Source organism: Mirounga leonina, unplaced genomic scaffold (genome assembly GCF_011800145.1).
Source record: "Mirounga leonina isolate KUSES-001 unplaced genomic scaffold, KU_Mleo_1.0 Mir_165, whole genome shotgun sequence".
NCBI lineage: Eukaryota > Metazoa > Chordata > Mammalia > Carnivora > Phocidae > Mirounga > Mirounga leonina.
This window is the reverse complement of record NW_023270415.1, coordinates 35,442,577-35,463,859: the sequence shown is the minus strand read 5'-3', so window position 1 is coordinate 35,463,859 and position 21,283 is coordinate 35,442,577. Positions and strand designations below refer to the sequence as shown.

At 31.0% G+C, this 21,283-nt stretch overlaps 1 protein-coding gene across 1 annotated transcript in view; it reads right to left on the bottom strand.

The window, feature by feature from the left end:
• Positions 1-2,575: 2,575 nt before the first annotated feature.
• CNBD1 (cyclic nucleotide binding domain containing 1) overlaps positions 2,576-21,283 on the bottom strand; it is a 341,528-nt gene continuing 322,820 nt past the window's right edge. The window contains exons 9-10 of the mRNA XM_035012259.1: positions 4,549-4,658; positions 2,576-2,773 (exon numbers count right to left, since the gene is read on the bottom strand). Coding sequence (XP_034868150.1) covers positions 2,576-2,773; positions 4,549-4,658 — 308 coding nt within the window. The remainder of the gene's footprint in view (positions 2,774-4,548; positions 4,659-21,283) is intronic.

The window sequence follows — 21,283 nt, the reverse complement described above, 5'->3', positions numbered from 1 at the left end:
AACAATTTTTGATAAATTAGAAAGTGTAGGCAATGTAATCCACATATGGCTAAGAATTCTGTTGAAGCGCATTGGTTTTATTAGTTTTTATTGTTTTTTAATGGACCACCTCACATATAAACAATTATTCCTGACATCAATTTAATATACCAGCTAATAACAATATTATCCTGATTGCAAGATGACACATCCTGGGTTTTGTCATGTTAATTATTCTACTTTAATGCTTCCAATTTGTCATCAACTGGATATTTTTTAAGGCACATTTTACTTTCTCTTAAGTCCTTCCCTATGCCATTTTATAGAGATGGATTCATATTTCAGATAATAAAGAGCGGAATAGATGGAAACAAAATGAAGTAATATGAAAATGCAAAAATAAAGAACATTGTTCATGTGTGAAGATGATTCTTTCAGCAAAATTAACCATTACATTTCTCATTAAAATTATTTAGCTTTCAATATTTATATATATATATATTTACTTTTTTGGAATAAAATAAAATAATTAGAATGTAGAAATAAAAAAGACTCTGAAATTAGGAGCACCTGGGTGGCTCACTCGGTTGTGTGATGGACTCTTGAATTTGGCTCAGGTCACTATCTCAGGGTCCTGAGATTGAGCCCTGTGTTGGGCTCCGCACTCAGCAGGGAGTCTGATTCTCTCTCTCTCTCTCCCTCTGCCCCTCCCCCCCACTTGAGCGCACTCATTCTCTCTCTCTCTCAAATAAATAAATATAAAGTCTTAAAAAAAAAAAGACTCTGAAATTAAATACAGTTGATCCTTGTACAGCAGGGGGCAGGGGCACCAATCCCTAAGCAGTCAAAAATCCATGTATGACTTCTGACTTCCCAAAACTAAACTACTAATAGCCAGCAGTCGATTAACATATATTTTGTATGTTATATATATTATATACTGTATTCTTACAATAAAGTAAGCTACAGGAAAGAAAATGTCATTAAGAAAATCATAAGGAAGAGAAAACACATTTTCAGTACTGTAATATATTTATTGAAAAAATCCTGTATAAGTGGACCCACACAGTTAAAACCCATGTTTTTCAAGGGTCAACTGTAAAATATTTTATTTTCTTAAAAGTTGTGGCAAAACAAGCAAAATAAAATCCTTAAGAACATTTCTGTTTAGGAAATGTTTAATTAGGCACACAATGTGTCAGTAGCTTTAAAACAGTCTCAAATGAGCAAAACATAGAAAGAAATTTTAAGTATGGATAGCACACATATAAAACACAATTAAATCTTACACTAAGCCATCTATTTTAATTTTAGGTTGCCAGACAGCAAAGAAGATTCTAATACATGCTTGAAAGAAGTACTTTCATGTGTGAAATGTTGATTTACATAAAAGAGTCCACAGTGTATTTGCCTTGCACCAGTTAACGTAATTAGTACAGGAAAAGAAAAACCTAGCCTATATCAAGTGAGAATATTGTAATTTTAATTGGTAGTTGGTATTTATTTTTAAGTGATATTTACCTTTGGGGGGTTGTATTTGAATGTCACAGAAACAAAGAAAATTAATCAATGCTATTTCAAATTTATAACTTTTAAAAAATGGATGTATGAGCTTGAAGTTAAGCAAAATCACAGTTAAGCAGGTAGAGTACATATTCTTTAAAAAACATAAAAAAAAAAAAAACCCTTGCAATTCAGGATAAGGGGATTCAGTCAATCATATATGCATAATCATGGGAATGCTTCTTTTTTTAAAGATTTTGTTTATTTGTGAGTGAGCGAGAGAAAGAGCACACAAGCAGGGGCAGAGGGAGAGGGAGAGGGATAAGCAGACTCCCCTGCTGAGCAGGGAGCCTGACGCGGGGCTTAATCCCAGGATGCTGGGATCATGACCTGAGCCAATGGCAGACGCTTTACCAACTGAGCCACCCAGGCACCCTGGGAATGTTTCTAATTGAGTTTATTTAAAGCAAATTTCTCATCCATGTTCATTTCTATGAATTTTTCCTCTTTTATCCTTTATCTAATGTTTGATATTCTTGTTTTATTATACAAATAACTATATTTTCTTTAATATCCTGTTATGTCATCATTTATTAAACCCTATTCATTTATCCTTCATACTCAATTGCATTTCCTATTTGAGTATAATGTTTGGAGGACCAAACACGGGTGGCTGCATGATTATTCTTTTAATACTACTAGAATGCTAGAATTTCAGATAAAGGCTTAAATGCTACAAGCCACAATTCTTCATATACACTTGATCTAGACTGTACATTGGAAGACAGCACACTCTTGACCTGAACCAGAAACATAGAAGCAATAATTGTAGATATGAAAAACCAAAAGATACTCCATAAAAGGAAGGTATGATGCTATTAATGGTAACTTGGGAATTAGAGATTTTATTAATTTCAAATCAAAGTGTTTTGAAATATTGTTAATACATTCTAAAAATAGCACAATTAAATCAGACAGAATATGAAGTATTAAAGGGGACTATCTATAGATACTTTGTTTCTGTAAATAACATATATATACACCTACACTTACTTGAGTGCCCTTCTCTTTCTATGAAATATATCCACACTTGTCAAAAACTCATCAATAAAATGGTATAAAAGATGTATATGTATTTACCAAATAGGTCCTTATCTTCAATGATTGCCATCTCAACCTCTTTTCCAGTAACTATTGTGCATGTGAAAGGAACTTGAAGAAGAACACTAATCTCACCAAAGGACTCCTTCTCCTTAAGTCTACCCATACAAACAAGTTTTTGAATTTTTTTCTGTAAGAGATACAGATAATTGATGTTCAGTGAAACCACTTTCATTCAATGGATAAATACTATTATTATCAGAAATTCACTGTTCAGAAATCATTTTGGTGGATGGTATTTAAAATAAATTGCAATTTCAGTCAAGTCAGAGAAAACAGTTATGTTCACATGTATTTAAATTATATTAGAGGGCGCCTGGGTGGCTCAGTTGGTTAAGCGACTGCCTTCGGCTCAGGTCATGATCCTGGAGTCCCTGGATCGAGTCCCGCATCGGGCTCCCTGCTCGGCAGGGAGTCTGCTTCTCCCTCTGACCTTCCCCCCTCTCATGTGCTCTCTCTCTCTCTCATTCTGTCTCAAATAAATAAATAAAATCTTTAAAAAAATAAATAAATAAATAAATAAATAAATTATATTAGAACAATAGTAAATTGATAGACAAGTTCAACATTTCTAAGGTAATTGAAAGTACTGTCATTTAGTGATCTGCAAATTAAATTTTTAATCCACCAAGATGTTTAGGAAACATTGAGCTCATTCCATTTCTCAAGGTCCAAGGATAGCATTTTGTAAATATAGCTTAACTTTGTATGTTTTCTTAGCTATCATTTATTACCTCAGCCGCAGTTGCAAGGCACATTTGTTGCACTAACAGAGAATGAGAAAATAAGCACAGAGGGCTAGCATCAGAATTGATGGAATCAATGGCCACAGATGGAATTTCATCAAGACTTTCTTGTTTAAATAATAAAGAAACATGGAAAGTGAGTTTGACTCAGGGAACTAGCAATTTAGGTCCAAATTAGAAACAGTGGAAAAGGGCCTACCAGGTTTTCAGTATGCATGATTCTGGAGAAAAAGTTGAAACTCCAAATTATCTTTTCACGGAGATCTCAACAGCATCAAAATGGGGATGAGTTGAGCAGTATGATTAAAAAAAAAACAAAGAAGTGTAGCTCTCAAAGTAGGTTGATGACATGAACTTGGAAGAGGTGAAAGCCTTTATTAAATATCCTGGGGTCAAAAGCCAATATCTAACTTGAAGAATTGCCACTTATATAAATGGCAGATCTTCACACTGAATATAATTTGTGTATCAGAATTCAACTAAGTTTACATATTATATTAAACGCCATTGAAGACTGCTTGACCAATCAAAAAAAGAATTAGCTCTAACTTTTCTATCACTGCATTAGTGTTTTACCTGTTCTAGAACCTCATAAAACTGGAATCAAATAGACTGGGTTTGATGTTTTTGCCCAGCCTAATGCTTTGAGATTCATCCATATTCGTGTATGCATTACTTCTCTTTATTGAAGTATGGCATTCCATTGTAAGAATGTATCACAATGCTTCCATCCATCTGTCAATGGATGTTTGGATTACTTATAGTTTTTCGCTTATGAAGATTCATGTGAGTCTTTTTGTAATGTATATTTTTATTTCTCTTGAGTAAATAAAGTGGAATTTCTGGGTCAAATGTAAAGTGCATTTTAACCAATCTGGTATTCTTAAAGTGGTACCTTGTTGTGGTTTTAATTTACAGTTCTCTGAGGAATAAAGATATTAAGCATCTCTAATGTGCTTATTGGTCATTCCTATGTCTCACAACTCAAAATACAATGTATTCTACATTCCTGTATCTTACAACTCAGTAAAAAGAAAAGAAATAACAAAAAATAGTCAAAAAAATTGAACAGAAATTTCACAAAAGGAGACAAATAAATGTTCGATAATTAGGCTAGATTCAATTATGATTAAAGAGAATACATAAGTTTAAAACTTACCACTTTTTTTGATTGTAGTTTCATAAGTCCTACAATATTTCTATAAATGTCACAATATCCAGAATTAATATAAGCCACAAAAGAAATTATCTTTCCACTTTCCACTATCACTGAAAATAAAAAAGATAATTCATTATTTTACATATTCTTCTCTACAAAAAATTATTTTAGATATCACAATAAAAGATGACATATTTAATTCAGGAACTGTTAATGGCAAATTTTTTAATGGCTGGCAGTTTATATGTAGTACTCAGCAAATGATAAAAAATTTACATCTGTTACTTATATTTGTAACCTAATATATAGGTGAATGTTGACAAGACTTTGGCTGTAAAGACAATGGTATGCTAGTAAACTGTCAGGCGGAGGACATGAAAGTGTGGGGCAAAGCCCAATGTGTAGCATTTGCTGATTTTTATGGTATAAATATTCCTGCCATGGCTAATTTCAAATTGCTAGTGTCTTAACAACCAGCTCACAAAATCCCTGAATATTTAGCTTTTGACTTTCTGGGGCCTGACTTGAGTCAGGTCTGGCACTCTGCTAAATACAGCCGTGGTTAAAGCCAGGACTCTGAAGCCATACTGGCCTGGTTTAAAACTCTACTCTGCTACTTTGTAAGTGACCTCAGATAGATTATAGAACTTCTCTGAGCTTCAAGTTTTTCAACTTTAAAATGGCAAAATTGGGGTTCCTTGTTCTATACTTGACACATGGTAATTAAGTGTATAGAAAGTACTTACCATAAGGTTTGGCACATAATATTACATAACAAATCATATTATTATTGTCATTATTATTTTCTCAAATTTGTGAAGCCACCCTAAGGCCAAGATATACTTGAAGGTGAACTGGATAATACCTTTACAACTATCAATGGATTAAAAAGCAAGGTAAATAAAAAACATCTGATCTATATAACATTAAATTATCAACATAATATAATTTAAATAAAATAAATTGGATTTATATAAATTAAAATTACTATTTCAAATTGAATTTCAGTTTTGTTCATTCTAAAACGTATCAATATTTTTTTTCCTAAAAACCCCAAACACAAAAGTGATAATATAAATATAAAGATGTATATGTATCTTTCCTGTGATTTTATAAAGTAGACAATTTAAAAATTTTTTTAATTATTCAAAAGCATTTATTTCATAGTGTAGAAGAGTATCAACATGAGAAAAAATATTGATATTATTTAAAAATAAGCTAGAGAATAGCATAGCTCTTTAAAAATTAGGGTTAAAAAAGAACAAGGTGGCAATTGGTAAATATAATTTACCATAAGCAAAAAATGAATGCCAACATACAATGGAAAATACTTTAAGATAAATCAAGTGACATTTCAATTATTTTGCTGACATGTTTATGAGAATATGCTATCTCCCTTTCCTTATATAATATTCAGAGCCCGAAGTTTATAACTAAAACATTAAAAGGTTATTCTACTATCACCAATCATTTATTTTGCTTAAATAAAAATTTATGGTAACACTTCTACTGTCTTATATTGTATTTGTTACAGCCAAACATTGATACTATAAATTTATCTTAAGACATCAAAGTAAAGCATGTCTGTAAAATTATATATAAATTGTATAGACAAGAAGAAATTTTCTCATAGTTCATACTCTGAAAAGCAAAGAGTATCTTTCTATCAAAATGTTATATGATAGTAGAGAAAATGTTATATGATAATAGAGACTATCATATAATTGTTTTACTTTTTTTAGTCAATCAATAGGATATAAAGGGAGGCATAGAGCCTCTTGGTAATTGTTGTAAGAATAGGATGCACTTAAATAGACACTAAAGAAGACCATTATTTTAAATGTTCAGAACTGCACTACTGTAAATTTTTTCTTGAAAGTCAAGCCCTATATAGATCATAGAGAAGCATACATAATATCAAAGAGGATAAAGACCGTAGAAATTTCTCTTTGTATTGAAGGCTTTCAATTTATTTGAACCACTGCAGCAAAATCTATGAGGCAGTCTCATTCCATAGAGGGGATATTTGCTACCTGAGTAATTGTTTATGGTCTTTATAATAATCATAGCAAATGTTTATCTTAAGACAAATATAGAAAAACCATTTTCATCTAGGTAAGTAGTTTGAATTTAATAACATTACAAAAAATGTGTATCATCACTTGGTAAGAAATTTTAAACATTACTTTTTTAAATGTTTTATTTTGAAATTCAGGTTTTATTTTTTTAATTTAATTTAATTTAATTATTTTATGTTAGTCACCATATTTTGACTAGAAAAAGAGTCATACGAATTACCTATAAAGACTTAACAACCCCCACCCCATTGTGTTTCCTAGTTTTACCTATTTGGCCTCTGATTCTGCTTCCCATTACAAAGAACTTATGTCAGTGATGTCAAGATTAATATTGTCATCTCTATACTCATTCCTCTTGGGTTACATAGAAAATGACAACATAAAAAAATCCAAAGGATTATAACACAATATTAAATGAAAAGATTTAGTCATGAACTATATAGATTAAATGTTATTATTATTTAAAGGTCATATTCATTGATGTTAAGGAATTAAAGTTGATTTGTATTTAAAAATTAGGTTTTGCGAGAATCCCCTCTGGAGGGAATGGAGGACATATGTTTATGATTGCTTAGGACTGATATTCCTCCACCCAACATGAGATTCATCCATATGAGTGGATACACTACCGCATAAGAAAATGTTGATTAACAAGTTTGGAATTTTACTAGGATTCCAGAGGCGCAGAATTGAATCTTAAAAGAGAGGAGAAGAAAGAGGGAGAAAATATTCAGAGACATATAGTGCATCTGTAAAGTCTTAGGTCATTTAAGATAGCCTATCAACTCTTAATGATGGACAGAAAACAAGGGTTTAAGTGGAGAAAGAAACTTGCTGTAAACACCAGAACTTTCTGCCCTGAGATGTAGTAGCATACATCAGCCCTAGTATTGTGGCTTGCATTTCTCCTATATATGCGTCCTGATGCAACTGGTTCTTGCAAATATGAATAAAACTAAAGGAAGACACTAATAGCAAAGCCCTTTTGACCAGAGTTTTGTTGGTTATACTATCACAGTTGATAGTTATCCCCACCCTTAAGCCCAAAACAATGTACATGTGAGAAGGGAGTGGAAAGGAAGAAACACAAAGAAGAGAGGTTCAACCTATAATCACCACTTCAAAGAAAAGAGTAAACAAAACCAAAATTTCTGTAAGTAAACATGCTAATACCAAAGTCCAGCAGAGTATTATTTTAAGTATTACTTTAAATACCTATATTGCTTCTGTTATTACAATTATTTTGCTCATAAAAAATCAGAAAATACACAAGAATACATAAATTACATGTATCTTATATACATATACATATGTATAAATATATAAAATATGATGCATGTATAATATATATGCTCATAACATTTATATATATACATAAAGATAACCATTGTTAATATTTTTATTGCATACATTTCCAGAATATTTGGAAAATTCTGAGAATATATATGTATACATATAAAATTATAGATTTGTATCATTTATAATGACTGACCAAAAAAAGCTCCCCTCTTTAATTATAAGTTTGGGAATTACTGGAGTAAATTATCTTAACTAAAATAAAAGTCAGGTACAAGTTCTATTCGTCTAAATGTTAAAAAAAATACTATTTGAATTTTAGGAAAATGTAAAGGAAGAAATGAATGACAGGAAGGGCAAAAATCAAAGATCTACTAGAAAAAAGAATGTAGTGAAAATGCCTTTGTGTTTACAAACTGTATTTAAAAATTTTTATCACTAATCTGATTAATATATTTTTAATCTGATGACAAATTTAAAGCCTCTTAATATCCTAATTTTCAAGATTTTGTATTCAAGAACGTTAATAAAATCAATTTTCTTTTAAAATGGAAAAAAATAGGTTTTGAAGCTCCTCATAAAAAATTCAGACATATATTTTAAAACTGGAAATCATTAGACCATTATGAAAAGAACAAACTTGATTTTATCTTAAGGTAAATATCAGAAGGATTTACAGAAACTAAATATTAGGCATTGTTCTTTTTATTTCCATTGTTTATTATATGCTAGAAAGTAGTCACAAGTCCAATAAAACTATTTTATTCCAATTTTCAGATCAGAGTCATGATAAGAAGGATAATTCCTTACTGGTGATTAGTATCAGTACTGGGACAGTTTAAATGGAAACTAGTGATTAGAAAGATTGTTAAAGGACATCTTAATTAAGATAAACCCCATCCCATTTGCCTAACTGGCCAAAACACAGTTTTGGAGCAGAAGTGTATCTGAGGATCTGTAAGACTGATACAGCTTCAAGCAAGATATGCATTAGCTGAATGGAACCAGTTTTCCTTGTAAAATTAGGCTACTGGAAAAAGAATGATATAGAATAGTACTATTGACTGCTATTTTTTTCTTGAAGTATAACGGGCATACAACATTATATTAGTTTCAGGTATACAAAGTAATGATTCAACATTCGCATACCCTGCAAAATGATCACCACAATAACTGTAGTTACTGTCAACACACAAAGTTACAAATTGTTTTCCTTGTGATGAGAACTTTTAAGTGTTACTCCCTTAGCAACTTTCAAATTTATAATACATTATTGACTATAGTCACCATGCTGTACACTTAATCCCAATGACTTATTTATTTTATAACTGGAAGTTTGTACTTTCTGATCCCCTTCACCCAAATCGCCCATTCCCAAACCCCTCTCTCCTCTGGAAACCACCAATCTATTCTCTGTATCTATGAGTTTTGTTTTGTTTGTTCTTTCATTCTTTCAATTCCACATATAAACAAAATCATACGGTATTTCTGTCCTCTAAGTTTGCTTAGTATAACATCCTCAAGTTCCACTCATGTTGCAAATGACAACACCGCACTCTTTTTTAATTGCCAGGTAATAATTCCATTGTATATATATAAGACATATCTTCTTTGTCTATCAATGGACATTTGCGTTGTTCCCATATCTTGGCCATTGTAAATAATGCTCCAGTGAACACAGGGGTGCATGTATCTTTTAGAATTCATGTTTTCATTTCCTTTGGGTAAATACCCAGAAATGGAATTGCTACATCATATAATAGTTGTTTTTTTGAGGTTTTAATTTTTTGAGGAGCCCTCATACTGTTTTCCATAGTGGCTGCACCAATTTAAACTCTCACCAGCTCCAACTTTGAATTCTCTATACTTTTCTATTCTTTCTCAGTAGGTAGATAGATAATAGGAAGATAGATAGAGCTAGATGATAGATAGCTAAATGATAGATAGATGATAAATAGATTCTATATAGACATAGAGGTTTGAATATATATACATACACTTATACATGTATAGGGGAAGTGTGTGTATATGATATTTCATGGAATTCCATATTCTTTCCTCACATATGTCCTGTCTTTTTATGATCTTTTAAAAGGACTGATGTTCAAGCACCAGTTATATTGTGCTTTGGTTGATATTGCTGCTTTTGTTACTTTGGCTTTAATGAGCTTGGTGTTTTCAGAATTACACATTTGGTTTTGTCTTTTCATTTGAATTTGGAGCACTGCTTCATAATACTAGATTTGATTCCCCTCACGCTTAAGGATTACTTTAATAAATATACAACATACATTTACCTATGTCTACCAGAAAGAAAATGCTACATATGAATTTGCTATTATTATACTAAATTTTGATCCTCAAGTTTTCCAGATATTTCAACATATCTGGACTTTAAATATCACTAAATAGCAAGAGTCAGCATAAATTCAAAACTATAGATATAGACTTCCAAATACCTCAAACTCTGGAGGTACAGAACATAAAATGATTATATGGGAAATAGTAAATAATACAAAGGTGATTTCTGGAAGGACTTGTATAAGATAGAAATTTTTCTTATAAGTTTGGGAGAATTAGACCAACTGATTGTGTGTTATCCTGATTATTAAAAAATCCCATTTTAAAATGACTTTGGCCTTTTCAAGTTTTCTCATTCATGCTTCTCTTTCTTTTGATATTTTATATTTTATAGAAGTGTATTTTTTCCATCAAGTTTTTTTAAATCATTAGAATGGACTTGTTTATAACACTTTATTATCCTTAAATCTTTATTGTGTCTTTATTGTATTTCATTTGCTTGTAAAAGGGTTTATTTTTTTGTAAGTAATTTTTTCTAAACAGCATTTCATATCACAAATAACTACTATTTCTGTGCAGTTATTGTTTCATAGTTAATTGATCTCTGCACTTATTTTATTATTTTTTAAAATTTCATTTATTTAGTCTTGCTTTCTTTTTCTAAATCTCTGGTTTCAAATGCCTAGATCATTCATTTTCTTTTTTCTTGATTTCCGATGTATTCAACACCACACATTTCTTTTATCTACAGCTTCAACTACATTTCATATATTTTGAAGTAAAGTGATTTTGTTATATGGTTGAGAGTTTTTCTTAAAAGCCTTTAATCAGTGGAGTACAATAATATGTAACTTTCTAAACACTTAGGACTGTCCTTTGCTGTCCTTTTAAAATCAATTCTAAGGTTTAGTTTTGCTCTTGACTCTATGTGAACACTATACACAATGTATTTTTGTAAACATTGCTTATGTCTTAATATGCGGGGGAAGTTGCTCTTGAATATGGAGTTCTACAAATATCTAATGGCTTGAGTTTTTTATTTGTAATGTTCAGTTTCTAGTTGTCCCCAATTTTAATTTATTTGGTCTATCAGTTCCTGAGAGGACTGTATATAAATAGTTAACTACAATGTTTATGATACTTGTTTCTTCCTATAAGCCTATCAGTTGTTTCTTTATATTATTTGAGACTCTTTGGTGTGTACATATTCCTAAAAATCACACTTCTCTCTCTCATTTCTATTATCAATATAAAATGCCTTACTTGTTTACCACAATATTTTCATTGAATTCTATCTTGTTATATGTTAAGATTGTTCATCAACTTAACACATAGACTTTAAAATAAATGCATCATGTCATTTATATTGTTTTGTGGTGTGATTTCCTTTTTAAATTATTTCTTCTTTTATGCTCGTCAATATTTTCTAGTGAACTTTCCACTTCTGTATGTGTAGATAAACATTATTTTTAAGACTCCATGGTGTAGAGGTACCATAATTTAGGGGAATGTAATCATTTTTCTAAAGTTAAGCTTTTAAATGGTTCCAAGTTTTGCTAGTTAAAAATATGCTATAATAAATTTCCTTTATGAACATCTATAGATAGGTGCAAAATTTTCTATAAATTAAATTTTCAGCTAACAGATGAAAAGATGCTCAACATCACATTATCAGGGAAATACAAATCAAAGCTACAATGAGATACCACCTCACACCTGTCAAAATAGCTAAAATTAACAACACAGGAAACAGTAGGTGTTGGCAAGGATGTGGAGAAAAGGGAACCTTCTTACACTGTTGGTGGGAATGCAAATTGGTGCAACGACTCTGGAAAACAGTATGGAGGGTCCTCAAGATGTTAAGAATGGAACTACCCTACGACCCAGCAATTGCACTACTAGGTATTTACCCCAAAGATACAGACATAGTGAAAAGAAGGGGCACGTGCACCCTGATGTTTATAGCAGCATTATCAACAATCGTCAAATTATGGAAAGAGCCCAAATGTCCATTGACTGATGAATAGATAAAGAAGATGTCGTGTGTATATATAATATTACTCAGCCATCAAAAAGAATGAACTCTTGTCATTTGCAATGATGTGGATGGAGTTAGAGTGTATTATGCTAAGTGAAGTAAGTCAGTCAGAGAAGGACAAATACCATATGATTTCACTCATTTGTAGAATATAAGAAACAAAACAAATAAACATAAGGGGGAAAAGAGAGAGAGAAGCAAACTGTAAAACAGACTCTTAACTATTGAAGACAAATTGAGGGTTACTGGAAGGATGGTGGATGGGGATGGGCTAAATAGATGATGGGCATTAAGGAGGCATTTGTTGTGATGAGTACTGGATGTTACATGTAAGTGATGAATCACTAAATTCTACTCCTAAAACTAATAATACACTATATGTTAGCTAACTGTAATTTAAATAAAAACTTGAAACTACAAAAAATTAAATTTTTAATATAGCATGTAATAGTAAATTCTGATAGATTTTTGATAAATTTGAAAATGAATTATAATTATTTTAATTGTTATGTCCTTGATATTTACTGAGGGTTGGATTTATTTATGTATTTACTATTTGTATATTTTTAATGAATTTTTGGCCATATATGCTGTACATTTTAATACTGGGCTTTCTGTCTTTTCTTATTTATTTGTAGTAATTCTTCACAGAGTATGGTTATTTAATCTTCATTATTGTATACATCGCAAATATTTGCTTCTAGTTTCCTAAGAATGATTTCATCTATTTATAATCTTACCACATAATTTTTACTATTTTGTATGTAATCAAACCTGTTAAAATTCTCTTGATAAACTAGAAACTGAGAGTGACAATGATTACTAATAATTCCTTATTTTGTTTCAATAAGTTTGTAAGATTTTTTAATTTAAATGTTTCATATTATTTATAATTTGAATAATGTATGAGGTAAGAATTTTTATCTCAAATGGATAAAAGTCCCAAAACAATTGACGAAAATTCCATCCTATTCCAATTGATTTGAAAAGTTCCTGCTATCATGTATAAATTGATAATAAAATTATGAAAGTTTTTCTGATAATTGTGATCCTGTGCTCCAATACCTTTTAAATTATTTTAACATTAGACTGTTTTGAGTACTATGAGATAAGTTTTCCTATTGAAATTTTACCAAAATTTTCTTGGAACATATTGTGTTTGCTCTTCCAGATAAAATTATGATGCTGAATATTTTGTTTGTCCCTGCAAACCCACTCTCTTTCTCTACTCTGTTGTTTGCGCTAGAATGCTAATCTTCATATAACTCATCAACCAGGCTCCCTCATCCTTCAGTTTTTGTTTGAATTTGGCCAATGGGAAGCAAATGAAGGTGACTGTAGAAAAGGGAATTTGAAGTACTTATTCCCCCATCTGCCTCCCTGATAGACTACTGTGTAGCAGAGGCTGAACACCTGTCCCAAGGTCACCGACTGCTACAGCAAAGCACTTATACCTATAAATGCAGTCAGACACTGATAATTTCTTTCTGGCCTTTCCCCCTCAGACCTAGAAATGGTAGTAGTTTTCTACAATATATGTCCTTGGGTGCTTCACCATCTTTTGGTACTTTTTGTTAACCTTACCCTCACCTTTGTAAGTAGTCCCTTCCTTAAACTCTCTTCCATCACTCCCGTGTAATATGCTGTCTATTTACTGCCAGACTTTTACTGATACCAATGGGCTTCAAGTCCCATAAGATATTCTGTCAAGATTTTCGTTAGCATTCTATTCAATTCATATATTAGTTTAGGTGAAATTAAATGTTTATAATATTCCAATCTAATTTCTATTCCCTAAGTCTTCTTTATACCATTCAAAAAAGTTGTATACTTTGACCCATAAGGGTTTACACTTTCTGAGTTCATTTCTGGATACTTAAATTTTTTATGATATTTTAAGTGATGTTTCCCATTATTTTGCAAAATTAGTTACTGTTTCTTGTACAAACTATGATATATTGATTTAAGAAAAGGAAACTGACTCTCAATGTAATAAAAGAAGAGTTTTTAGGAAAAGGCTGACATTTGACCCAAAGTCAATTACAATTACAGTGTCACAGTCAGAATAAATAAAGCATAATAATTGTTATACTCAAGAAGCTTATTCCACAAGAAAAAGTAGTACTGAGCAACTGTGGATCAGATGGAAGATCCACAGAGGCTTCCTTCTGTGCAAGAAGTGTTGATCATCAAAGAATTTCAGTGGCATTACCAATCACTAACTTGATGCTAAGCAAATAGAAATATTTAAAAGGAAACATTTCAAATAACACAGGAACTGTATGATTATCATCTTTCAAAAATATTTCTGATTTCACTGATATCGTTTTTTCCCCTAGCACTGTAATTAATCTTGATATATATCTCACATATATATATGGAGAGGGATGATATATATATCAGATATATATGTGTATATATATATACATATGGTTAGTTAAATACATAAGTAGGTATATATATTTCATTTCAGTGGGATATCGTGTGTTCTGAAAGTAACCACTGTATTTAGCCTGACATTTGGAATCAAAAGCCAATTTTCAGTTGTAATGGCAAAAATAATCTTATCTCACAGAGTTACCTAGATTAAAGAGATAATCTAACCTAATCTTCAAGAGACAGTGCTTTATAAATAGCACTAATGTAATAGAAGAAAATTATTTTCATATTTATGTAGAAAAATAAAAGTTTCCAAGTTTTCACCTGACAATCATATATTTTAACCATAAATTCTATTTAATCATGGTAATTGTCCATTTAACAATGATACACTGATTAGTTACTTCATTCTGACACTACCTAACCATCCTACATTGATTTCATTTCACTTACTTAAGCAGAATTATTTCAGAGATGAATAATCACATACTAAATGGACTGACCCAAGGAAGTACATGGATAGTATGATGCATTCATAATTTGCATCTAGTATATATGATAACTAAATTTATTCATTATTTGAGATAATGATTTACTTCATTAATTTCACAATAATTAATTTTGATTCAGGAGATATTCCACTTGGTATATGTTAATGTAATCCGGACCAGTGTAGGTAAACTGTTCAAGTAAAGAGATTTATTTTATTATACGCTTTCAGAACATTGGTTATTTATACTCACATTAGTTCAATCACTCTCTATTTATGCAAAAGTACACTTTAATATACCTACTAATGATCCAGCCTTCATTTCTGTGCACAATATTCTGACTCAAAAAACATGTGAAAATGGTTGTTTTTAATATTTTAGTATTTTTCAGAACAACTTTAAAAAGATATGATAAATCCCATTTGCATTTTCAAAAGTGGAATATTAATGCTTTTCCTATAAGATTTTGTATACTACTTTTATATTAATCATTTTTATAATACTTATTTGTTATTTGGAAACTACTGTTTTCCTTTTAATCTCATTACTTTTATACACTGAACATTCGATGTAAATTGTATACCCATAGTTTTCCTATTGTCATCTCTATTTTTAACTTAATGACTAATCCATTTATGGATTTAACTTAATGACTAACCCATTTTCCACTAATGCCAAATGATATCTAATTAAATATCTTTTTCCCCACATGTGCAAATTGTTTTCTTTTCTAACACTCTTTAAAAAAAAAATACTAGTCTTTCCCCATTGATGCATGGTACTTCCTGTTAATATACTACAAACCATTCTTCTGCATGTTAGTGTCTTGTATAAGCTAACACCCTAATGAAAACCTAAGCCAAGGGTATGAAAAAGTTGTTAAAACTTTTATTAGAAGTAAACTTAGAGCATATGTCAAGAGTGACATAATTATACACATTGATGAAATACTTCTAAGAATTTTACCTAAGGAAATAATCAGGTAACTAGTCAAGTACTTGGGCATTAAGTATTCAAAACTGAGAATGTAATATTTTATGCAACTTAAGTGATAATCAAAAGAGAAATGTTTAAATAAATTATAATAAATCATAGAATATATTATGCTTCCACTAGAATTCAGAACTCTTGAAACTGCTATTGACTTGGAATATTTTCATTTTAAAAGGGCCAGTGAAAAAGAGTTCCATTAACTTTATAGTACTCAACTGTGACCAAATATATAAATATTATTTACTTTTGAATTAAAATCCTGGGAAAAAATATAGGAAAAGGTTAATAATCCTATAAGAGCATAATTAGAAGTTACATATGCTTTATAATCTTTTGTTTTCCCAAAATGTATACACTGAGTATATATACTATTCTCATAAGTAGATGTCTGGGGGCCACTGAGAACAAATAAGAGCTATACAGCATGCTGCTTCTCCAGAAAACTCATGGTACAGCAGACAGAGGCCAATATAGTTTGGTAGCCTTTCCCTCACAGGGAAAGGGAATTGTACATCATTCAGCATTCTGCTTGCTGTTTTGTTAGGCTGCTTGATGGGTTGGCTTCTGCCCCATTTCTCTTGGATCATGGGTGGGATCTGGCATCCTCTAAATATATGGGGGCTGCTAAGAACAAAAAAGAACTGGGTGGCATGTTACTGCTTCAGAGGACCCACCATACAGCAGAAGATACCAGAGAATACAAGGGATTATGAGTTCCTGAAAAAAAAAACTAACCAGAAAATTCCTCTAATTAGGAATCTACACACACAAATCCAGAGAAGACATATCCACAGAAAAGGTTTGAGAGGCCCCAGATTCTCTAGCTAGACTGGTGATTGGTAAAGGTTTTCCCCTGTATAACCATAGTTCATAAAAACCAGGAGGGGTGGATGTTTTTTTCGAATGTACAAATTTGGATAATAGCCCAAGCGAAGCGACAAAATAAATCTTCAGAAACCAACCCTGAAAAAATGGAAATATATGAAATACCTGACAAAGGATAAGAAATAACATACCTAAATATTTTTGGAAAGAAAAGCTAGCAAGATGGTAGAGGAAGCCTCAGACCTGTTTTCCCCTCAGAGAAGTGAAGTTAACATTTCACAACTAATTGCCTTTGTGAGAAATCCAGAAACCAATTAAGAAGTTCCTACAATGTAGGCAAACACAAAACCAACCACATAAAATTTGGTAGGAAAATTCATGTCACTTTCTCACCAGGCCCCTCCTAGTCATGTCATGGCATGATTAGGAAGAAACCACTAACACCCAAATTCTCTCTGGGTAGAGAAAGGAGTGGAACGTACATACAGTGTTCTGACTTTTTGGAAGCTGCCCAGGGGACTGATTTCTATCTTGCCTGCATTTAAGTACTGGCGGGAAAGGGGTGTCAGGTTGGGGTCCACTGAGAACAAAAATGTTCAACATGTACCAGAGTCTACAGTACCACAGACAGACACTAGGTAGTGTTCATTAGTAGAACTTTGCAAACTTCTTCAATAAGGAGATTATACATATAAACTCAGAGAGAATACATCCCCAGAAAAGGCTTGAAAGATCCCTAGAATATCCAGCTGGGCTGACTGAAGAAAAACCTCCCTGTGCAAAGACCATAACACAAACACTGGAGAAGTGATTGATTTTTTTTTAAATTTCCAAAGTCCCAACAGAAGATAACAAAATATACAAAGAAGCAGGGGAATACGAACCATTCAAAGGGACAAATTAAATCACAAGAAACTGACCCCAAAGAAATGGAGACATGAATTACCAGACATAGAATTAAAAAAAAAAAAAAGTCATAGACATGTTCAATGAATTAAAAGAGAGCACAGATAGGCAATTAAATGAAATCAGGAAAATGATGTATGAACAAAATGAGAATATTATCAGAGATAGAAACAATGAAGAACCACCAAACTGAAATTCTAGAATTAAAGAATAAAATAAATGAATTGAAATTTAAATGAATTGAAAAATCCATTGGAGAGACTTTTTAGCTCTTGACCAGACAACAGAAAGAATCAGCAAATTTGAAGATAGGAATTTGAAATTACTGAAGCACAGGAGCTAAAAGAAAAATAATAGAAAAGAATGAAGAGAACCTGAAGGACTTGAAGGACAGCATTAAATAGAACATGCATATCAAAGGAGTCCCAGAAGGAGATGAAAAGAAAAAGGGGCAGAGACACTACGTGAGGGAATAATGGTTAAAAGCTTCTCAAATTTGAGAAAAAATAAATATATAAGGTCAAGAAGCTTAATTCACTCCAACTAGAAGAAAGCATACACACAGACAAATCATAATTAAATTGTCAAAAATCACAAAGAGAGAATTTTGAAAGCAGCAAGTAAAAACAGCTGTCCTGTTTTTAAAATACAAGGCAGCTCTAGGGATCTGCTGTACAACACTGTGCATATAGTTAACAATACTGTATACTTCAAAGTCGTGTAAGTCGGTGTTTTGAGTTTTTTTACCACAATAAAAAAATAAATTGGTGCTAAGATTTGAGTTACTAATATTTTTTTCATTATTTCTCCATTAAAACATAGCCTGAGTAATACACACACACACAAACACACACACAATTTCCTATCAACAAAAATTCTTTCAGTTTTTGAAATATTGTTAATCAATCATTGACCTAAGGGAGATGGCACATAATTTTAACTTTGACAAAGTAATTTTTCTCTATTGAAACTCCAGAATTATAATCACACCAGATGTGTTTACAGAGACAACTGAGAAAAGTCTCAGAAATATTTTTAGTTAAATTTTTAGAGTTGTTGAAAATATGTTATTTTTCCAAGTTTGAAGACTTGATCTTATTGACATTATCAAAAAATGCAAATGCAGAAACAAAAGAACCAGTGAAATTAAATTTAATTAAACAATTAGCATGTACCTTTTTTCATGCATAAAACACTATTAATCATGTTTTCAAAAAGCCTGAAATATAGTTACCTAGATGAGGCAAATAATGAACAATAAAACAGTATTATAGGAGAATTAAATGTTTATTGGGTTCCAAATAAATTTTGTTTTTTTCTCTTTTGGAGTTAAAAGAACATCTTCACAATGTCATGTAATGCAAAAACCAAACATTCAATATATTTTGTTCATATGGTGTGAAATCTGGACTTGATTTTGGAATGTGTCACTATTCTAAGAAGCTTTCAAGCTGGAGGACATAAATATATTTTTAAAAATTTATTCAGATCATTTTAAAATGGTGCAATTATTCAAAAAGAAAAGAGAAAAGACATAATTCACTGGAAGGACATCAAAATAAGTTATGCAGGCTCATGCACATTACCTTTATCAAAATACAAGTATTTATAAAATGTTTTTATAATAAAATAAAAACATTTATGAGCTACATAGAATCTTTTTCCTGATTGGTTAATCCTGTCTCTATTATTTCCAAACTCTACAATTTTCACTGTTAATTTCTTTCTCACGGAGCAATGTTATTTTCTAATTAATCAACATTTGTTGATTAAAGTATTAGAATTAAATTTAGGTAAAATTATGTTAACTTCCTCTCTCCCCCCAATATAATATATAATATATATATAAATTATCTGTTGAGAAAGAGTGCACTTTTCCTGTGCCTACAAAAGATGTAAATCTAATTTCTAGGGATGAGAACTAAAATGACTGATATGAAAAATGCAATGGATATGATTTGTAGTAGATTAGACAGTGCACAAAAAATATTAATAAAATGAAGACACGGTAATAGAAACAATCCAAAATAGAACATAGGGGGGAAAAAAGAATCAAATGCACACACACACAGAGGACAAGCAATAGTGAAATAGAGGACAAGTTCCATCAACCCAACATGTAAATGGGGGTACCCCAAAAAAGGAGTGAGTATTTGCCAAATAACAGCCAAAAATAGTCCACATTTGATTAAAGTGAATTTTCCACCCAATAATATCAGAATACATGTTGTTTATAAGTGCACATGGAACACTTACCATATAAACCATATTATGGATCATAAAACAAGTCTTAACAAACTTAAAGGAATTCACATCACATAAAATATGTTCTTTGACAAAAATAGAATTAAAATTTAAAATCATTAACTGGAAAAAATACTTGGAAGCTTTATAACATATTTCTAGATAAACTATGGGTTAAGAAGAAATCAAAAGGAAAATTACAAAGTGTTTTGAGTGGAATGAAAACTAAGACTAATAACCAACATTTGTGCAGTACATTTAAAGCAGTACATAGAGGGAATAGCATTAAATGGCTATATTAACAAAGGAAAAATTTCTTAAGTCAACAACCTCAGTTTCTATCTTGATACTATAGTAGTGTATTAAATTCAACATAAGCAGAAAAAAATAATAAAGATAGGAGTAGAAATCAATGAAAGGGAAAATAGCAAAATATAGAAAATCAATAAACACCCAAAGCTGATTCTTTGAGATCAATAAAATTAATATACCTCAAGCCAGACAAATCACAACAGAAAACTCTGATAATAGCCCTCGAAGATAAGTATTACTATTATCCCTATTTACAAAGGAGAAAAATAAGGCACAAAGTTACATGACTTGTTCAACATCTCACAAATAATAAGTAGTGTAGCCAGAATTCAAACCCAAGTGATTATCCTCCTCCAGTGATGCTCTTTAATGTATTTTATACTACATAATGTTTATTTATATAATTATAAATTTATATTAATCAGTATTTCCATAGCTACATAATTACATATGGATATGATTTAGTATATAATTATATACCACTGAAATCAATCTACACACATTCTGGCACTTTTTCACTTTTCAGTATATCTTGAACATCTATATACATCTGCATATATGATTTGCTTAATTCTTTATATTGGTGGTAGCTTCCCATTGAAAGAATGTTCCATAATTTATTTAACCAGCTCTTTCCTGATGGGCACTAATTCGTTTCCCATTGCAAAAAAAATGTACAATATACATCTTTAGATTAACAAGTGCACGTTTATTGGTAGTATAAATTTTTAGCAATAGAATTTGCTAGCATAAAGATTTTTATTTTTTATAGACTTTGACAAATTAGTCTTGAAACATACTGTACCAGCTGACATGCCCACCTAAAATGTATAAGATTCTCGCTTTCTAACTTCCTAGAGAATATTGTGTAT